This window comes from Excalfactoria chinensis, chromosome 5 (assembly GCF_039878825.1).
Source record: "Excalfactoria chinensis isolate bCotChi1 chromosome 5, bCotChi1.hap2, whole genome shotgun sequence".
Lineage (NCBI taxonomy): Eukaryota > Metazoa > Chordata > Aves > Galliformes > Phasianidae > Excalfactoria > Excalfactoria chinensis.
Window position 1 is genome coordinate 24,725,849 of NC_092829.1, and position 21,013 is coordinate 24,746,861.

The 21,013-nt window shown below is 35.6% G+C and overlaps 1 protein-coding gene across 2 annotated transcripts in view; it reads left to right on the forward strand.

The window, feature by feature from the left end:
• Positions 1 to 21,013, forward strand: part of PRKD1 (protein kinase D1) — a 97,997-nt gene that overhangs the window by 40,529 nt on the left and 36,455 nt on the right. For both annotated transcript variants that reach the window (XM_072337524.1, XM_072337525.1), the window contains exon 2: positions 11,079 to 11,217. In XM_072337524.1, the coding sequence (XP_072193625.1) occupies positions 11,079 to 11,217 (139 nt within the window). The remainder of the gene's footprint in view (positions 1 to 11,078; positions 11,218 to 21,013) is intronic.

Consider the following 21,013-nt stretch of genomic DNA (forward strand, 5'->3'; position numbering starts at 1 on the left):
TATTTGTTTCCAAATGTCTCAGGATGGTATTGATGTAAAAAAGCACTGATGCCTGGTGAGTTATTTAGCCATTGGAGCTGGAGGGTGTGGGGCTCTGTGGTTTAGTGACTTTTTGTATCTTTGTGCAGGCAGCTTCCCTGAAGGAAGGAAAAGGGGTACAGGGAGAGGAAGCTCTATAGATGCATTTGAATCCTGATTATTATGTTATTATTCAAAATCCAGTTGATAAGTTTTTTGTTGTTGTTTTTGGGTTTTTTTACTAATTTGCCTCTTGCTATTTTGAAATTTTCTTAAAGGCTGTGTTTCAGAGATGACTGCTGCATTTGAAATATAGGATTGTATGTCTCTTTGAAATGCCATTCTGTTTAGAAAGAGCACCTACCATTTAAGTAAAATTATAGTGCTCTGAAAGCAAAAAAAAAAAAAGTCTTTTGTCACTCCTGTGTATTTATGCATATTTCATTTTAACCAGAAGGATTTTTTCCAGTTCGGCAGAAGTGTTCACTGGCAGAGGGACTTTTTAAATTTATTTTTATTTATTTATTTATTTACTTGCCTTTCTTTTAAAAATTCCTCTTAATAGTACAGTTCTTTCTCCTTTCAGCTTTTTCATGAATACAACCAGTTTCATTCAGGATGAGATGATTCCATTGTTTTGGTTGTGTGGGCTCTTGAGTGGAATCAAGTACTTTTCTCACAAATGCAGCTGTAGTTCAGGGGGAGGAGGAGACTGATGTAGGTGGGAGGGTGGTGAGAGTGTTTCTGCTCTTACACCCAGGAGGCTGACAAAGGTACTGGTGATTTGTCCTCACCAAGACTTTTTTCTGACAGTCTCTTCAAAGTGGTCATTTTATTTCGCTTTTGTGATTGCAAAGACTTAAGATCAAAAAAAGGTGCTTGTATTTAAGACAGCGGATTTAATGGAATACAGACCAGATTGTAAGCTGGAATGATTTTGACTGATGTTGAGGAATAATATATGTATTATCATTCACTAAAGAACATTTAATATATTGTCTTTTTCTCCATGAAAGAAAACAAAACTAATAATAACTGGGGAAAAAAAAACAAACTTTAGAGTACTCAATTATTCTTTAAGTAGTTAAAAAAAAATCTAGCTTCAAATATCTGAATTTTGTGCTCTCTTGTGAAAAGTAGTCACTTATTATCACTTTTCTTAAATGTAACATTTTCTGAGTAGTGAGTATGTTGGCTTTCTGTAGAGATCGCACAGATTTTCATAGGCTGGTAAACAGAGGTTCTTTGCACTTGTGGGCTAAGATGATCTGTAGCCTCTAATCAGATATTTCTAAAGAAAGACCATGGGGCAGGAAGGAGGGAACAGTCAGAAACCAGTAAGCATGATGCACACTTGCACATAATTTGAATGTTGCACCTGTCTGTGGAAATGAAATCCACACTATGCATGCAGAATTACTTCTGGCCCCACTATTTGCTCTGTGTTCAGAGCTGACTCTCCAAAATAATACATTTTCTTTCCAATTCATTGAGCTTTCTTTTTGCTACCTGTTGGGTTCTGCTCTCATTTTACTGGATTCTGAGTTTATTTGTGAATAATTAAAAACAAACAAACAAAAACAATAACAACAACAAAAAAAAGCCCAACAACAACAACAACAACAACAAATCTTTTATGGTGCATAGGTGAGCCACTGGTTGAAATGATGTTGCTGGTGAATCATTTGCTGAGGAAAATACAACTGACTGTATAGAACAGAACTTCTGCATGTGCATGTGTAAACTGATAGATACAAATTTGAGCCTTTCTATTTGAGCTTTTTAATTTTCTTCTTATATTGTACGTCTCACCCAGATTACAAATCATCAACACACCAATGAGAAATGAATATGAATGGAGAGAGACTACTTAAATAAAAATAAAAAAATAAAATTTAAACATTTGTAGAAGAGCAATTACTAGGTGCTTTTGAAAATCCTGTCCTTGATCATTTTAACCTGCAGAAAATCCATGTAGGTCAAACAGGACTGACAGTGCGTCGTGTCCATTTTCAAATGCTTACTTACCACACTGAAACATAGCAACTAATGATCAATGTATACTTCTAGTGGAGCATTGGCTCAAGTGAATCAAAAGTGACATAAGCCATGTCCATAAGTCCTTTTTTTCCATTGCAAAAAAGGACTGATAAGGATCGTGAAAACTTTTTTCTCTGTAATATCTAAATCTTTGCTCAGCTGCTGGTAATACAACCTTGTCCTCCTTGCAGACTTCTGTTGCTAAGGACTTCTTGCATCAAGTGTCTGGCTCCTCACCCCCAGCTGAAGTTCCACATGGCTGAGACTTTAAGCAAATGAGATTATTTTACAATGACTTGTTTGTTATTAGAGCTGAGAAGGGTTTCATTACATGTTAGATGAAGGTCTGAAACGTTTTCTTAGTTCAGCTGCCTTTTCCCTGGCAGGAGCAGAATTTTGTCTTTGCTTATAATGCTCTTCAAAATACTGTGGCTTTTGCCAAAGTTTTCCCTTTCTTTAGAAAAGCCATAGTTTCTTTAAGTAATACAACTTCATAATGGTATTCTGCATGAGATTACACTGTGGATACGATGGCTGATTCACTTTTAATTTTTTTTTTTTTTTTTTTTTTTTACTGTCACTTTCTGCAGCTTTGGAAGTTAATCTTCAGTTTTAAATAAGACATAAATCATTATTTTATTATTTTCTTTAAATCACTGTAAAAAAATGGACTAAAAAAAAACAAAAAACAAACAAAAAAACAGTGTTAAAAAAAAAAAAAAAATCCAGCATCAATTGTGGAACTCATTTCTGCAGCTGGAAACTATAACGGCACACAATGAAATAAAATATTTTTAAAAGATGCAAGGAGTGATGCTGGGGGGTCCAGCAACTGAAATTAAGTGTTTGGAGTCATGATTACTTCATGTGATACTCCCAAAGTCACTGTCAATTTTTCTTATATTGGGTCTTCATCCACTCAGAAAACAATGGAAGACTTATTTAAAATCTATGATAAGAGGGGCTGAGCCATAAAAATAATTACAGTCACTTACTGACTGAGAACAATGTGGTCAAACATCAATCCTGGCATATGACAAGCAAGATTTATTGAGAGTGACATTCTCTTACTGAAAGTATTAGATACTTAAATACTGGAAGATGAGAATAGCTATATCTACGTAGGTAAACCTGTGCTAGAAACTAGGGATAATGGTTTGTTGTTCATTTCATCTGTTAAATTTGTAATACACACGTCACAGACATGCTAAAACGTAAAACGACTTTTGTCTTGATGTTTAAAAATATTCTTGAGGCAGATAGGTCTCACTGAAATTAAACTGTCAAATAATCTGTCAGTACTGGTTAGCTGGGGGTGGACATGTATTCACCCACACGGAAATGCAAAATCCTCCCTTGTGAAATGTGGCAACTATGTGAAATTGCAGAGGAACTGTGTACAACTGTACAGGATAAAAAAGAGGGAAGCATTTAACTAGTTGAACTTCAAATAGTCATTTTAGATAATCAGAAAGGAAAGTCACAGAACTTACAGAAAAGAATGTTAAATGGATCTTACATGGTTTATTTTACTTATCCTGAACTATTTTTTTTTCCTTGTGTTTTTCAGCAGAACCATAGATACAGGGTTAGAAAGACACAAAAAGGCTGTTGTGAATGAGGGTCAGCCGTATCAGTGCCATTCTTGTCAACCCCTATGATAGACAGTCCACAGCCTCTCTCAGAAGTCATTGCCAGATTTAAACTATCCTTAATTGTTAGTAGATAACCTAAATCCCTGTTGTGAGAATCTCTTACTGCCTAACAGAACTGTCAGATTCCTTTCAAACTGTCCTCTCTCCCTTAATCATTGCTTAGTTCTGTAGATCTTTCCTGTCACATCACGTTATAGAACTGTCTTTGGTGCTGTCATTGGTTTGTCTCTGTGCACCCAGAAGTAGACAGTGTTACATTAGAAGTCCTATCAGTGCCAAAATGATTGGCAGGATTGTGTCAGATATCTGGTGTATCAGGTACCTGGTGGTTTGTTTTTTTTTTTCATTCTGAAATTAAAAAAAAAAAAAAAAAGAAGTGATTCTGAGAAGAGTCCCAGGAAAGGTGTTAGCTTTCTGTAGCTAGATGACTGTGACTGTTGTATACATGGAGAGTATGGCATTTTGGTAATCTAACCTGAGAGCTGGAACTTGATGTTTCTTTCTCTGTGAGGCAGATAAATCAATAGATAATCAGATTTCACTTTCTCATACTGATGCTTATCAAAAATGATCAAATCCTAACCTTCCGTTAGAAATTAAGCAGATCAAGCTATCAAGCTCCTACTGTCACATACAGGAAGGCGTGCCTTTCCGCTTTTTAATCATTCCAGTATTTTTCCCTGAATTTGTTCTTGAGGGTCCTAGCTTTGAACTGTAAATTCTAGGTATGAATACAGTGTTCCAGTTGCAGTTACTTCAGTGACAAATGCAGGGGTAATAAAGCCATATGCTTCTTTGTTATTCCCCAGTTCATGGCATAAGCAGTTTACTGAGACTTCATGTGGTTACTCGATACATTTGCAAAATTCAGCATTTCTTTTCAAAGAATCCCTGTTCAGCCTACCTACCTCCCATGTTTTCAGGGGTCTGATGTGTTATTTTGAAAACTGACTTTCTAGGCTTATGCAGTCTTCTCATTAAATTACCGATTTATCTGTGTGTATCTGTAATTCAAAGTGGTAGTCAAAGAATAGTGCTTTCCTCTAGGTTATTATTTGTTTATAGCTTTTGTTCCATTACTTTGAGAAGGCTACAGTTCTGCATGTTGCTGTTTCCTGCTCTCAGTTGCTCCAGACGACAACTATTACCTTTACAGCTGTTCCATCTTTATTATTTTTTTTCAAGTATTTTAGATTTGCCAATACAAGTGTGCAGCTTCAGAGTGTCCTCTTCAACATACATAGCAACAAATGTTAATATCAGATATTATTTGATTGCAAGACATTAATACATAGTGCTGCATTTTCCCAATATGTTCAGCAAACAAAGGAAAGCATTGGATGTTTACAGAATGTAGAATTGCTGTTTCTTTTCATACTCCTAAAGTATTAGGAAAACTTTAACATGCATTCACTAAGCTGACAGTGATATTTCTAGTGTCTTCTAGCTTCCCTTAGTGGTTTCATAGAACTCCCAAATTTCTGTTTCTGTCTGTTATTATCATCTTTATGTTTGGAACATCATATGCCTGTATATACAAGATAGCTCCTTTCTCAACATGGCATTTCCTGTGTTGTGCATTTATTTTGTGACGTCCATGAAAAATTAGCCTTAAGGCTTGTTCAGGGGTTTCTGTTTGAATGACTTTCCTAGTTTACCCTGTAAATGTTTTCGGTTCCTTGAATGTGTTACTAGACTGACAGAAGGCTTAAACATTTATTTAATTTTTATGTCTGAGTGTCCTGAGATGTTTTTCTTCCAGTCCATACTTGTTATAAAAGGCAGTATTTTATGCAAATTGAAACATGGCAACTACAAGCATTTTTATGAAGAAACTATACTGCTAGTAGTATGTTAGGAGCAGGCAATCTTAGCTGAGGTCTTTGCTCTCAGGGAAGGCTTTGTTTCTACTAAGTGCCCAGCAGGGAGAGAAACTTCTTTGTGATCTGTCTGTGATTCCATCATTTCAGTAGTTTTGGTTTCCTTAGTGTTCTTGTCCATGAATAAGATGCTGTTCTAAAGTTGCACAATCTGACTTTGAAATTCTCTGGTGAGCAGCCCATGAAACTTGATTCTTCCCAAGTGATTTGTTTGATGTGCATTTATGTACATATGTCTTATATATGTACACATAGAATTTGGCAACAAAGCTACTATTTCTTTGTCACATTAAAAATCCATGCAGTTATCGTATCTCCAAAGAGATATTCAATCTTCAAAAATGAGTCATAAGTCTAACATATGTCTTCCTTGGATCCACAAAGAAATGCTAGATTTGTCTAAAATAATGCTTTAGAGACATATCTCTACCAATTGTCTTTATTACCTGTTCTTAACAGTTATCTCTTTATTACTTTGGCTTTTCTAAGGCAGATCTTGCATAGTGACTTAATGTGTGTGAACACTTCTTCTCCAGAAGTTTGACTCACAGTGTGGTCATGGTTGTAGATATGCATGCAAATGCTGAACTGATGTCCAGTGTCAGCTTTTTCTCCCATTTATTACAGAGATTATGTTCATTATAGGATTAAGTATCCCAGTAATCCTGTTACTTGGTTTTGTCGTTTTATCCTCTGTTAATAAGGATCCCAGTTATTAATACATTGAAGTAAAAGAGACAAGTGACCAAGGACCAAACTAATAATTAGTATTAAAATTTGAAACAACATAGTTCTTACACGTTAAAAAATAATTAAAAAAAAAAATCCATCAAATTCAGTTTGAGTGGACTTAATATATTTCCTGTAATGTAGAATTATTTTGTAAGTAGTTGAAAGACTACATTAAATACATGTCTTATAAATTCAGTGATAGTAAATTCTACTTTTTCAGGAAGAAGCTACCAATTTCAAGGTGCTTTAATGAACACTAGATATCCCTTATTACAGCACTTACCTCAAGCACAGAAACTTTGACTGAATCTAAGTAGTTCATTTGTTGAGCAGTTGTGTTTTTGTTTGTTTGTTTGTTTGTTTGTTTTAAAGAATATATTGAAGTGACTCTTGAATTGGTTTTTATGTCCTTGTTCTGTTCATGTTCTGTCCTTACATTAGGAATTTGTTTTCCCAGGCATAGTAAATGTTAGATATTCTGAAGCTGCAGTCTTACTAAATAAGTGAATTTATGTGAGCAAGTGATTCTTTAGTCACTGTATCTAAGCCTTTCTTGTTTAAACTTACAAGAAAAAATAGTTGATTTTTTTAGTGATTCATCACCCTGCTTCTGCCTATTCCCTAAAGGGCATGAAAGTTTTTGCTCCAGTTCTCAGCATCCTTGGTGAGAACTTCTGCAATCTGTTCATGAAGCAGCTCTGTAAGTGGATGCTTGTCAGCATTGTGACACTGATACTGTCGCGTTCTGCTCTTAAACATTTCACAGGGAACTCCACAGTTCTGTGCCAGTGTGGGCACATACACAGGAGTGGTGTGAGCCCTCCTGTTGAGGTCCCCATGTTACCCTGGAAAGGGCATTGAGGCATTAGTGAGTCACTGTTAATAGAACATTGCTTCTAAACTCAAAGATAAGAAATAAAAGCACAAAGCATTGATGCTTAGAGCTTGCCCCAGGTGCTTTATCTCCAAGCAATTTTTTATTGAAATTACGCAGCATATGCAGATGGGATGCATATGACAGTATTTTTTGCTACAACAGGATGTAACGATCTGTTCTCTGATTCTCATTGTTTTGTGTTTATTATCATAACTTCTCTAAACGTTTGTGTTGAATTAATCACTTAATGTACCTGATAGTGAGGTCAGCTATGCAAGTATGTTGTGATTTGCCTGGAATAGTTACTTCCATTTGGAATATTTTTGTGGTTATTAGTTGACTGTTCCTTCAATGCTAGAATTATTCTTAAACTTACTCATTCACTGGCTTGACTCAGCTGGTAGTTCTTGAGTGGTACTAGTGAAAATCATCTTCCAAGAAAGAGGAAACATATTTTTGTTAATTAATTATATGCAGTAATTCAGAAAGAAATACTTTCACTCAATGAAAAATAAATCCAGTCTGTTTAGTAGAAATGGAGAAGGTGATGAGTATCTTGTGGTAGCACAAATAAAGTTAAATTAGTTATTCTAAAAATCTCTTTGTTTAGGAAAGAAGGGTTATTGTTTAAGGCTTTTTATACTTAGTGTAAAGAAGGTGGGCTGATTTAAAAAAAAGAACAAAAACAAAAACAAAAAAACAAAACAAACAAACAAAAAACCCTATACTGTTGTTAGGAAGCCCTTATTTTGACTATCTATCTGCTCACCGCTGGGAGAAGTGGGAGTTTTAAAGACTGCAGACTAGCAGCTTGAGTAATGTAGTGTGTGCTGAGTATTTTTGGCAAGGAGCAGTTTGAGTGGCGGAAGGCTGGCAGCCTCACAGCAGCGGGAGGCATAGGTAGCAGGGAGGTGTTTGGAAATACTGTGCAGGAAGCAACCTCTTCCTTGGATGACCACAGGGAACAACCTGTTCTGGAAGAGGCTGACCAAAAGGTCTCTTGGAGGTCAGGCTCTACAAAACAGCCATCCTTCTGTGTTTCTCCAGAGCCCTGCTTCATTTGTTTCACAGATATTTCCGTTAGGGAACTCAGCTGTGTTTTTCCTCTGTGGTTGCTGCTGGCAGTTCTGCTGATGGCAACTGGGAAAAAAAGTTGGAGTCTGGGGCCAATTCCAGTCAGTGCATGTGAGCAAAATGTTTTTTTCTTGATCTGTGTGATACAAAGAAATGCGATTCCCACAGCAAACTGCTGCAGCAAACAGCATTAGGGAAGTATTTGTGTGTGTTATCTAAAATACCGTTTACTTAGTGTAATGATAGCAAGTTTGCTCCTTCCTGAAATTCCATTCGGAAAAGGCTTATTAACTTATATGCTGCAGGTGTCTCATTATGCTTTATAGAACTTCATAGAGCATCTACAAAGACTGTAGATTAAAAAAAAAAATAAAATAGAAGAATAAAAAATATATGGCAAATAGGGAGTGATGCTTCCTATTTAGGAAAGGTTCAAATGGCAATGGCTCTCCATATTTGTAAACTAACCAAAATGAGAACACAGGCTTTAGTACTGGTCCAAAATCATGTAAGCATTTTAGTTGTTTAATAGAACGTTTCCAAGTACAGTTTGAACCATGCTCAATCACACTCTTAGAGTGTGATTTCATCCATACATGATTTGCATCCTAGCTGAGGATCTGCTTAAAATAAGCAATGGGAATCCAGTCTCCCTGCTTCTGGAGGAAGGAGTTTAACTCTTTCACTTGGCCTCATCAAATGGGAGTCATCTTAGAAATTTCTGCTTACCTGAGTCTGACCTTTTAAGGGGTCATGGAGGCAAAAAGGAAGCAGTGTTGAGTATGTTTAATAATGTCATTTTTATTTTGCTTTGAGTTAGTCAACGCTAGTTAGCTTTTAGGTGGCTTTTACATGTATGTATTTCCTATTTTGCTCTGTATTTGGCAAAAATAAATGATATTTGTAGTGTTGTAGTACCAAGCAGTATGTTGGCTTTTTGTTTACTTTTGTTTGTGCTTATCAACATTATTGTTGGCAGGAAAATGTTTTTGTCACTGTTGCAACAGTTGGACTTTACACAGCATTATATTTGGAGAACGGCACCATCAAAATGGCTTTCTTGGTGATAGAGTAGCTTATGTTGCGAAAACTAACTTGAAACCAGCAAATAACTCTTACATATATATATATATATTATTATGATAGTAATTGAGTTTGTCTCTCTTTAGAATATAATAAATGATGCCTTAAAATGTACATATTTACACACACAGTACAGAAAATACTTTTTATAGGTAAATACAAATGGAAGTAATATTAAAAGAGCAAATGAAAGGGGTTTATACTGAGAGAGGGGGGAAAAAAAAGATTTAGAGGGGAATGCCTGTCCTATCTCTGAAATACAGTGGAGTGCAATAATTCTATCAGTGTTTGAAAGGGGTCGTAAGTGGCTGTTTTGAAAGTTGCTTTTCATTTTACAGTGCTTCCAAATAAGCAAAATCCTTCAGTCTTCAGCAAGTATTTCCATCAGGCTTTTGCTTTCAGGGATCATCGAGTCCAGCCCCCCTTCCAAAGCAGGTTACCTACACAAGGTTGCACAGGCAGGTCTTTGTCATGGTTTTGTAACGTTGACAGCAACATTACAAAACCATGATGGTCTTGAATATCTCCAGAGAGGGAGACTCCACAACCCCCCTGGGCAGCCTGTTTCAGTGCTCTGTCACACTCACCATAAAGAAGTTCTTGTGCACATTTGTGCGGAACTTCCTATGCTCCAGTTTCTGGCCATTTCCCCTTGTCCTGACTCTACACACTTTCATTTTTTCTTCTCTAAGTATCTAGTTTTTAGGATTATGTATTCTATGAAATAAAGTAAATGTAATTATGAAAAAGTCTGGATTCTGCTGCCACAACACCTAAACAGTGATTGAAAGTCTCTGGCATAGCGTGCTCTGTGATGCTTCATTGCAAGGCATTTCTGAAAGGTTCAAAAAAAAAAAAAAAAAAAGCATATTTTTCAGATGAGCTTTGTCCAAAAGTCAATGAGAAGGAATGTGTACGATTACAAGAAATTACATGCTTATCTGGCTTGTAGCTGGCTTTAGACATTTGAGGAATAAAGAAGAAATCTCCAGTGACGTCATCTCAATGATCAGATTCTTTGTAAGCTTTAGCTTACATTGCAATGGAACTGGACATTAAAAAACTATATTTTAAGGATAAAAATCTGAAAGAACTAATACAATTAAGAATTCTTTTTTTTTTAAAGAATGGAAAAGATTTCTCATTTCAGAAACATAGATAAAAATTAATAATAATTTAAGTCTGACACAGAACAATTGTTGAGTGAATGTGTTAAGTGACAAAATTTAGTCTCAAGAAATGATTATTATCCAGTGATATATCACTTAGGTGTTGTATCTTAGGTCAAGCTGAAAATTATTTCTCTGACCTTCAGATATCATTTTACCACTTATCTATGTAAAGATTATAGGATTATGTAATAATGTAGATTGGTGGAGGTTCTCTGGTCCAATAACTTTCTCCACCAGGATCTAATCAAGTTGCTTATGAACTTGTCTTTAAAAAGACATTAAGTAAAGGATGGAGTTATTTTTCTCCTGTTTGTTAATAGATAACACATTAGTTGCAGACCAAAAAAAGGTAAATGTGCGTATGTGGTTGGGGGATATGCCATTTATAGAATACAGAGGTAAATACTGCCATATATGGAAAAACATTCACTTTTGTTTTCTGATAGTGTGAACAATGGTCTACTCTGCACTGAAAATTAATTATATTAATTGTTTTTTACAGTTATGTGTTTTTGCAGTTTAGTAACATTCAGGTTTGTATTTGCAGTTTCCTGAATGTGGTTTCTACGGAATGTATGACAAAATTCTTCTCTTCCGCCATGACCCTACCTCTGAAAACATTCTCCAGTTGGTGAAATCAGCTGGTGATATCCAAGAAGGAGACTTAGTTGAAGTTGTCTTATCAGGTAACTAAAAAAAAATGAAAATGATTGTCATACTTGCACAACTGAAGACATCTACAGTATTTTTGTCTCACTTAGGATCCAAGGAAAAGGAAATTTTGCATGTATGGATTTTCACTTATACTGGATCAAAATCTTCACAGATGTGTTTATGTCATGTATATTGTCATTATATGCCTATTAAATTTTGAGTTCTTCTTTTTACAGCTTGATTTTATCCATATTATTAGTTAAGCAACTGGTTAATTTCAATAGCTGATATGAAGAAAGGTAGGTTTGCATTTTCAGAGGAAAGTCATCCAGTGGGGAATCACTTTTTTCAAAGAAGCACAGTAGAAAGAAAACATATAACAAAAACATTTTAACATTTAATTAACAATATAGATTGAAAATTAAAATTGGTCTTAAGATGTCTTGCGTAATGTATCAACAATATGTAATTAGGTATATCGTGTATTTCTCACTTAGTCTATTAATTGGTATGTCTAGTTCATAATTACCTGTGTGGGAATTACCAATGCCATTTTTACTAATAGTGACATGGCTTCTTTTAAAATAACCATTTTTAGCTTTTTCATGAACTGCAATAAAATGTCTACTGGAAGTAGAGCAAAAGATTTTTCACAGCCTTTTGTAGCAATGTCTTTCAGGGCTGCTCTGATTCTTTGTATGATTAAATTTTCCTCTTACTTTAAAAAGTAAGAGGAAAAAAATAATTCTAGATTTGGTAGTAAACATATATTATTTGTGAGTGGATTTAGTGGATGCCAGTAATCTTTATTTCAGATATTCCATTTAAGATAACCACTCCATATCAATGCATCAGATGAAGTAGCAAGGAATGTAGTATTTCATTTGATGCATTGTTTTCATGAGTTTTAAATGGAGCCCACGTATCTTCCAGTTTCCCAAAATCAGGCAAGTAGCTGCATGAACTTAGTTTGACTTGCATAAGATAGGGTGATGGAGTTCACATAGTAAAATTTAGAGGACTAGGGAAGAAAAGGTGTCTCAGAAAATCCTAGGAAGCTGTTAGCAAACACAAATATTCACTTTAGCATGTGACAGGCACCAGCTGAAATTGCAAGATATCCAACTTGAAAATGCAAGATATCCAGCAACTACAGTGAGTTTGTCAATCTCCTGTGTCTTTCTTTTACTCACTCTTGGGCATGTCCTGTGTCCCTGTCGGCAAACAGGGTGCATTTTCTGCCTCTGGGAAGTCTTAGCCTGAACTTCAATAGAGGAGAGAACACGTGCGATTGTGCTCAAAGTTCTTAAAGTAAGAAACTTGATCCTATTTGACATACAATGGATTAGTTATCTTCCCACATTGTTAATATTATTATTATTCCTCAGTATTAGTCTATAAAATATCATAGAATCACAGAATAGTTATGGTTGAAAGGGACATACTTCTGGAGATCATTTGGTCCAAATCAAGCACGGATATCTAGATCAGGTTGGTTAGAAGGCATGTCTAGTTGGTCTTTGAGTATCTCCAAAGACAGAGGCTTCACCACATCTGGCTGCCTCTTTGTGTGTTTGATCATCAAGTGTTTCGAGTTTACGTTAAAAATGTCTCAAAAGAATATACATTCCAAAGGTTCTGTAAATTCAAGGTTTTGGGAAATAATTTTTGAGTAGCATACCTCAAAAAGGCAATAGAACATAATGTTAATGCTACAGCTTTGCGGCTGAAAACTATGTGCTGTGGGTAAACAGCCCTTGAGGCACTGATATCTGGTGTCAAAAGCTATACTGATCCACTGCATTCATTTTTTTTATTGCGGAAATCAATATTTGACAGTGGAGAAAAAGCTGAACTGTCAGCTCTAATACTTTAAGGTTGCATAATATGTTTTCATAGTACTTTATGTAAATAAAAAATCTTCTGACTAGGCTGGAATAAACTGTGATTATTACATGCTTTTTTTAATTTTTTTTTTTATTTTCATATTCTATTTATTGTCTTGACAGCTTAAGCAATAGTAAGATCATCTTCTTGTTTGGACCGTATGCTCCAAATTCTTGAGGGAGATGTTACATAGGAAAATTCGTAGTTGAGAAGAGTGTAACCAGAGCATTTTAGGCCATTTTAGGGAATACGTCAAATAATATAACTGAAACAGTTTGTGGAAGAGCTAGAATTTTCCAGTGAAAGACATGGAATTTAATCACCTTAGAATGCAGCACCTCCTGTAATTTTATATATTCATATTGATCATTATTACTTGCATTTTACATTGGTGAATGTAAAATGGGATTTTAACAGAGTGTAAGAATCATGCATCTTGCTAAACAACTGGTGTGTGTTTGTCTGCTGACTGGCCCACAGGAGAAAAACACAGACTGCTAGGATCAGCTGTCTGAGCTCTGTTCAGTGTCAGTATAAATTCTGATGTTTTGGAGGCAAAATGTCAGACATTGTTATGAGAGGGGAAAACTCAAGGAAGAAAAGGAAACTTTCGTTATGAACATTTGTAGCCCTCATAAGTACAGTTTTGTTTTTACTTTCTAAAAGTTTTTCTTCCTTTTGTGTATTTTTAAATTATTATTTGTTTTAATGTTTTATTTCATTTGACTGTATGAGATTCTGATAGTGTTTGTATAGAAGGTATGAGGGCACATAAGAAATGAATTGCTTAAAACCACAAATTTGTTTGTTGAACCAAGATGGCTTAATAGACTACAGTTGTTTATGAGCATTGAGTAGTACCACTAATGCCATTCTGTCAGTAATATCCCTTTTGCCATGGTGCTGTTATATTAGCTACATATTTTATATTCCATTTCTGTTCAAATAGTCAGAAAAGTACACCTGGTTTACTTTTCGGACATGCACAAAAGAGGAAGTCCTTTGCTAATGCTGTGGAAATCTCCACTGATGTGTTCACTCAACCCAACATTTACTTAACTGTTAAATTGAATTGGAGACTGAAAAAAGATCAAAATCTCTGGAGAAAGGATTTTTATTGAGCTTTATTTGAAGGAAGGATTCCTTTTGAGTAGAATACTCTAGAAAATAAACTGTTCATACCAGGAAGCAAGAAACAGAAGCTGCAAAGTTATAATCAAAGGTAGTTGTAAATGGGTAGTCATTCATTGATAAATACTGAAAGGAAGAGAAACCACACTGCAGCTTTTTGCAGACTCTTTCTCTAAAATGCACTGTTCCAGTCTGCTCAAGAAAAGGAAGTAAGGCGGTCTTCAGTTGAAAAATGTTCTTCAGTCTTAGTATGAATAAGGAGAATTAGCTACAAGCTTGAACTGGATCAATTTAAAAGGTGTATTTAATGTTCCACTGACAAAATAGAGGATGCAAAAATGATTCATAAAGCAGATGTAAAGTTCACATTATATATGAATAGAATACAGTATCCTGATATATTCTGAAATACTGTCTTCTTTAGCTTTACAACTGGCTGAAACATTTTGGTACTCTTTTGATTAGCTTTAAAAATTATATATTTCAACTGCCAATTATTAATGCCAGTAGAAAGATATTAATTATTGAAGGGTGCAAACTAATTTCTTTCTGGAGATGTTAAATAGTTAAAATGTTGCATCAAGTTTTTACATAAAGTTGATGCTGGAGATCTGAACTGTAGGTGAGTTAGCTTGTTTCTGAAATGAAGGTTGCAGTGTATGTATCAGTTACCATTTCAAGATCTCTGTAGATGCAACCACCACTTTATCTGTGTATCTGTGACCTTTTTCAGATGAACTGTGTTTGCCTTTTTTTCCCTTAAATGGAAGTATGGCCTCTGTAGAGGAAGCTAGCAAATGGGAGATGCTGAACTACTATGCACTGACTCTTTTTGAGTTCCATTATTTAAGGCCTTGAAAGGAAATAGTTACTTCAGATGCCTTCAGACTTAGGTTCATACCAGCATAATTTATGTCCTATGCTATACCTAGTTTTGGAAGATTTATTAAAAGCAGCTGTGCTAATTTATCAGTGTTTGCTTGTATGTTATATAGAGGTTAAAATATCTACTTACAATTTTAATATAAATTTGCTTATAGAAAGTTTTTTGTTTGTTTGTTTGTTTTTTGTTTTTTGTTTTTGTTTTTACTGAGGAAAAATTACGCTTGGTTGTAAGAGGTCTTTGCCAGCCAGTGGAAGGACAGATGATGAAATACTAATGAGAATTAGTGGGATGTTCTTCATCTACTTGCTGTGAGCAGTCGTGAACAACTTGGCAGGATTCCTGAAGTAATAAAATCAAATAGCAACTCTTTCATGTTTTCTTGCTGAGCTGATGAGAACAGAAATTGATGCACTGCTTTCAGTAAGCATTAAAACAGAAGCTGTTTCCCATGTTTTTATATATCCCATAGATGATGCACCATCTGATCATTATTTGCTGACATTTTATTTAGATTCAGCAGAGCTTATACTATCTTGTATATGTTAAAATATTTTGAACTGTGTAAAATCTGCAGATAAGAAAGCAATTATCTCCAGCATATTTATGTTTATTTCCTTTTTTTTTTTTTTTTTTTTTTTTTTCTAGTAGTCAAAGAATTAAACAGGAATTTTTATGCTAAGCAAAAAACACTTTTCATCATTTTTTTCTCATTAGATACATTCTTTTGACATTTACATTGACTAATATATACTTATCAAATGCTTACGTTAGAATAGTTTTTAATTGATAGTAGCAAATTTTGAAGGGTGAACAGCAGTAAAAACCTTGGAGAGGAGTTTAATGAAAAATAGCTTTGGGTAATCCACTTGGAATAACTTGCCCATCAGTAGAGCTTTGTTGTTAACCTACCAACAGGCTAACAACAAGGTTGCAGGTATATCAGGAAATAAACTGTTGTTAGGAGAATCTTTACTTTTTCAGACTCTCTGAATTCAGGATCTAGGTCATTCTGTCTCTAAATAAGGCCTCAGTAATGTTCCTGTTATCCTAGCCAGCTAGTAGGTGACTTGTTGCCGAAGTCTGGAGAGCTTGCCTGCCTCTCAGGATGTGAAAATTCATCTCATTGGTTCAGAAGGTTTTACTTCAGGGATTGTTTGTTCCCTGGTTTTATTGTTTTGTGGCTTCCTCCTCTTCTGGAATCCAGTATCTGCCTACTCGTTTCCTTTAAAAATGACAGAATTACAGTCTTGTTATCTCTTTGTACATGGAAGTCACTTTCCAAGACTACTGTGTTTTTTCTCATCTGTCAGTTCTCTCTTACTGTAGCGTGTCTTAGGTTGATCTCAGAAACCAAACACAATGTCAAGAGAGGAATATTGGTGTCACCATTTCTCAATGTGTATTTCAGTCACATTTTATTTTGTGCATAGGTGGAATCCTAGGTAAGCCAGTAAATCAACAGCAGTAGTTTTGTGTTCAGTGGAGCAATGACCAGGCATTGGAGATTCACACTGAGTCATTCTTGAATTGTTTTAATCCATTAAAAACAAACAAACAAAAAATTCACCATGATAAACCATTTCTAGCAACATTTTTTTTCCCAGGTTATGCCATCTAGGGTATTTTATGCACAAATTATCAATTTGCTTCACTTTATGGTTATGTTTTCCAGTCATATCCTAGAAAAGATTAAAGTGGGGTTTAAAATACACAATAATTATTTATAGTCATTCTCCTGTTCCTTTTCTCTTATAGTCTGAGGTCTTTGGAAGGCTCATTAGTCAGGCATAGGCCATATTGACTCCTGGGATACACTGATAGTTAAGTGGCCTTCCAGCGGGGTTTCATGCACCTGATCACCACCCCCTTGGTCAAGCAGTTTGGCCAGTTTTCAGTTCACCTCACTGTCTGTTCATCCAGTCGATACAACAATGGCTTCACATTTTATAGGAGGCAATATCAAAATCCTTGCTGAAGTTTAGTAAGACAATATCCACAGCTCTTCTTTTGTGTACCAAGCCAGTCATTTAGTTACAGAAGTTTATCTTCTTTATCATGTATGACTTACCCTTGCTGAATACTTGCTGACTTCTTATGACTCACTTGTCATTTATGTGCCTGGAAGTGGTTTACAGCAAGCATATCCAACCCATGCGCTGCCAGCACAGCCTATAATGCGATCTCACCCTGCTGCACTGCCATCGTGGGTGAAGTTCTTCCCCACCAAGTGGCTGAGCCCAGCCCTGGGCACACACCTATCACTCATCAACAACCAGAACATAGGTCAGCTATTGACACTTTCTTGGCTGAAACCAGGCAAGGGAAGGGTGCAGTGCTAAGTAAAGTTATGGCAAATAAGTATATGCATTTTGATGCATTGGCTAGACACAATCCTGTAAACAGAGGAAAATATGCAGCCTTGTTCTTGGTTTTCATAAAGGAATTTGAGAACAGGTTTCAAGATTACAAACAAACAAATAAATAAATAAAATCAATTTTTTGTTATATTTACAACTTCATTTTCAGTTGACACAAATATGTTACCTGCAAATACTCAAATGGAGTGTATTGTAGAAGACTCTCGGTATTTACTTTATGATATTAAATATCCATATTATCTTCCAACCATAGAAGAGGAACAGGGGGCTGATTTCTTTTTCTTTTAATTTACATGTACTCTTTTTTGCCAGTAACCTGAGCCCATTTTGAGCACTGTATCCAGTAAGCGTTTGTTTTCCTGTTCTAAATTAACATATCTGCAGTATAACTTTATGATAAATGCAGCTTGAAACTGTGAGCTAAGATACAAGCAACGGTACAGGCAACAATCTGTATTGTATCTGGATGCTAGAATTTAGTTAAGAACAAAGGGGATTAGATCTTTTGCTTCACTTGGATGCCTCACTGGCTTGTCCACTTGGTTCTCATCTCAGCCTAATGCCCACTAGCTCCCCACAGCCCCTCCCAGCAGGCAGGTAGCTGCTGGCCTGGGAAGGTTGAACACAAATTTCTCGTTTCCTTTTATGCCACTGCTTGTAGCTTTTAGTTGTCACTAGCCAAAATGTATGAACATCCCTTTGCTTTCAGTTTCCTGATCTCTGGAATCATGCTTCATTCCCAGCATTTTACTTGCAGGCAGAACATTTACCTTCTTGCTCCCAGGTGCTGAGGTGCTGTTTTGGAGGACCTTGTTCTTCCACATCCTCTTAGTGCACCACCAAGCTCACATTTTTTTCCAATCTTATTAGTCTACATGCAGGAAGGCAACATGTAAACAGTGTTATATTTGGTGTTTCTGATTCCTGTCTCTTTATGACTGGAAGATTCAGGTTGTTCCACTTTTACACAGTTCTGGCACTATCAAAAAATGTAACCAGACACTACCAGTTGCTGCTAGTAAGTTGCAGACTTATTCTTGAGTTCTGAATTCAGTTCTCGATGTTTATTTCCCTCAGTTGGCAGTGGATTACCTGGGATAAAAGAAATAACAGGTAGGAAAAAGGAAAAGAAAGGAACCCACCTTATTGGGTTTTCCTGCATATAAAACTTGAAGTACTTCTGGTAAATGCATTAGATCTGAATTTTCCTTATCCAACCTTCCTTATCTCAGACTAGAAAAAATAAACAGTGATTAATAATCTGGATATGTCTAGTTATTAGGAAATTTTAATTTTCATATATTGGAATCTTGATAATTTTATTTCTAAACTAGATATTAAGATAGAGATTAGGGGTCAAATCTTTGGCTTGTTTGAACTTCTAGTAGTCAACTGACTGGTGAAACTCTCTTAGACTTTCATTGATTGCCAGAATGGAATTTCAGAAAGAGTAAAAGGCTCTCCTGTCTCTTAGACCAGTGAAATTGTACAGACATCCATTACTTGATATGGCTTAAGCGATGCTTGAAGTTAAATAGTGTGCAAGGACATGTTTTATTTATTTTTTAAGTGGTGAGTGTCAGCAGCTGTTGTAGCAAAAGACTCAGTTAAGAGTGCCAGTGGGAAGTCAATGGGATACATTACTTTTAAACGCATTCCGCATTGAAGAGGATAGCAGGGAAATGTCTACTTTTCATAGTTGCAAGATATTACTGATCGTGTGGTTGATGTCTTTTTAGTCTATGAGAGGCATAGATGCTAGATGAAAATTCCCATTACATGAAGCTCTTCTGCTCAAAATGGCAGGATCTCACCTCTGCCAATAGTTCAGGTCCTTCTGGATTTGGAACTCAAAGTGATCGGTAAATCATTTGCCTCCCTCTGAAAGCAGGATTTGCCTCTATCAGTGCAGTGGCTTACTGTTCTCATTTCCAGCTGTGATGATTGATAGATCTGCTTCTGAGCCCTGAACAGAGAACACTGGCCACTAACAGCCAAGACATTAACAGACTTGATGAAATTGTCCTGTCAAAACTGTTCTAGTTTCAATGTCTGTATTTTGGTGATACTTGGAATGCTTAAATCGATGATGAAAAGCTATTCTGAGAATTAATAGCATAACATCATTTAAGAATACAATATTGCATAATATCTACAAAGTAATTGGTTTCTCAATGTACAATAATGAGCACATTTGGAGCCCATTCTTTATTCAGTATGCAATTTTACATACAGTCTTAAAGTTGCCTTCACAGCAACAGTGTTCTGTTAAAGAGTGAAGGTACCCTGAATTTTTCTTTTTTGTTAATATGAAAGGTCTCGATTTAATTTGAACCGTACATATTGTTCTCTTTGTCAGCAGGGCTTTTGTTTTTTCATTTCATAATACTGGAGTATTCTGAAAGCTAAAACTTTGGTTAGCAGTTATATAAAAGCGTTTCTAGATGTGTAAATTTAAACAATTACAAGTTGAAAAATTATAGAAAAATTTTTAAAAATATAGTTCATATACTACGAGTTCTGGTGTTGCATGCTCAGAAAATCTAAGCTGTTCTCCATTTAGCTATAAAAAATTGAAAAAGCTGTGTTGCGGAATGACAAGGGAAACTGCAAAGAGGATAGAGCTAGGCTTTTATCAGTACCAAGAACTTCCTCCAGAAGACTTCTTTACTGTTTAGGCAATGGAGCACTTGCACAGGCAAGAAAGACCCTTCCTTACTAACTCACAGTCTCTTGTCGCCACAGAAGTATAGCTCAGCTGCTCTTAGAGTTTATGTTGGGTAGACAAATTTACCGTTCAGCTCTTCACTGCTGAGATTTTACTTTAGTATGTACTTACTGTTGTAGCAGATGTGACAACTGCAGGAGAGTGAATATCCTATGAAAATGATGGCCTTGCCACAGAGCTATTTAAATCCAGCCATAATTCAGCACAGCCAATTTACTTTTCTGTCAAGGAAGGATCCTAATATTAGTTCAGTAATCAGTTAAACAATTCAGGCAAAAACTAAACTTCAAAGTAGTTTCTCTGAAATTTCATCATCTCTGTTTTGCTGGTTTCATTGTACAAGAAGGGGAAATATATAGAACATGCAGGTTTTAAAAATCTGTATGCAATATTGTATCTGTGTTCTTAATCATCGCTGCCTAAACTTCAAGCTCCATTCTTTGGGAGGTTTCTTTACATTAGATTTTTGTCTTCTAAAATTTCATTACGGCTGTTAAAAATGTGATATTTATTTAGCATTGAACTTATTTGTAACCCAGACTAAACAGAAGGTGTAATTAAGTCATTTCTAAATCATGTTTTTTGCCTTGGGACTAGAAACAGTTTTTATTACAGGAGCATGAACCATGATAACACACTCATTAATTTGCAAGAAGGTCAGAAGTTTCAGTTATAGCTTTAATGAAAAGGATATCAATTATTTCTTTGCCATTTGAGGAGAAGGATAAGAAGAGAGTAGTTCAATAAAAGTGAAGGTAAGGGAGAATAGCAACAAAATGCTTTCCATCCACTTAACAGCTTCAGATGGAACTGAATTT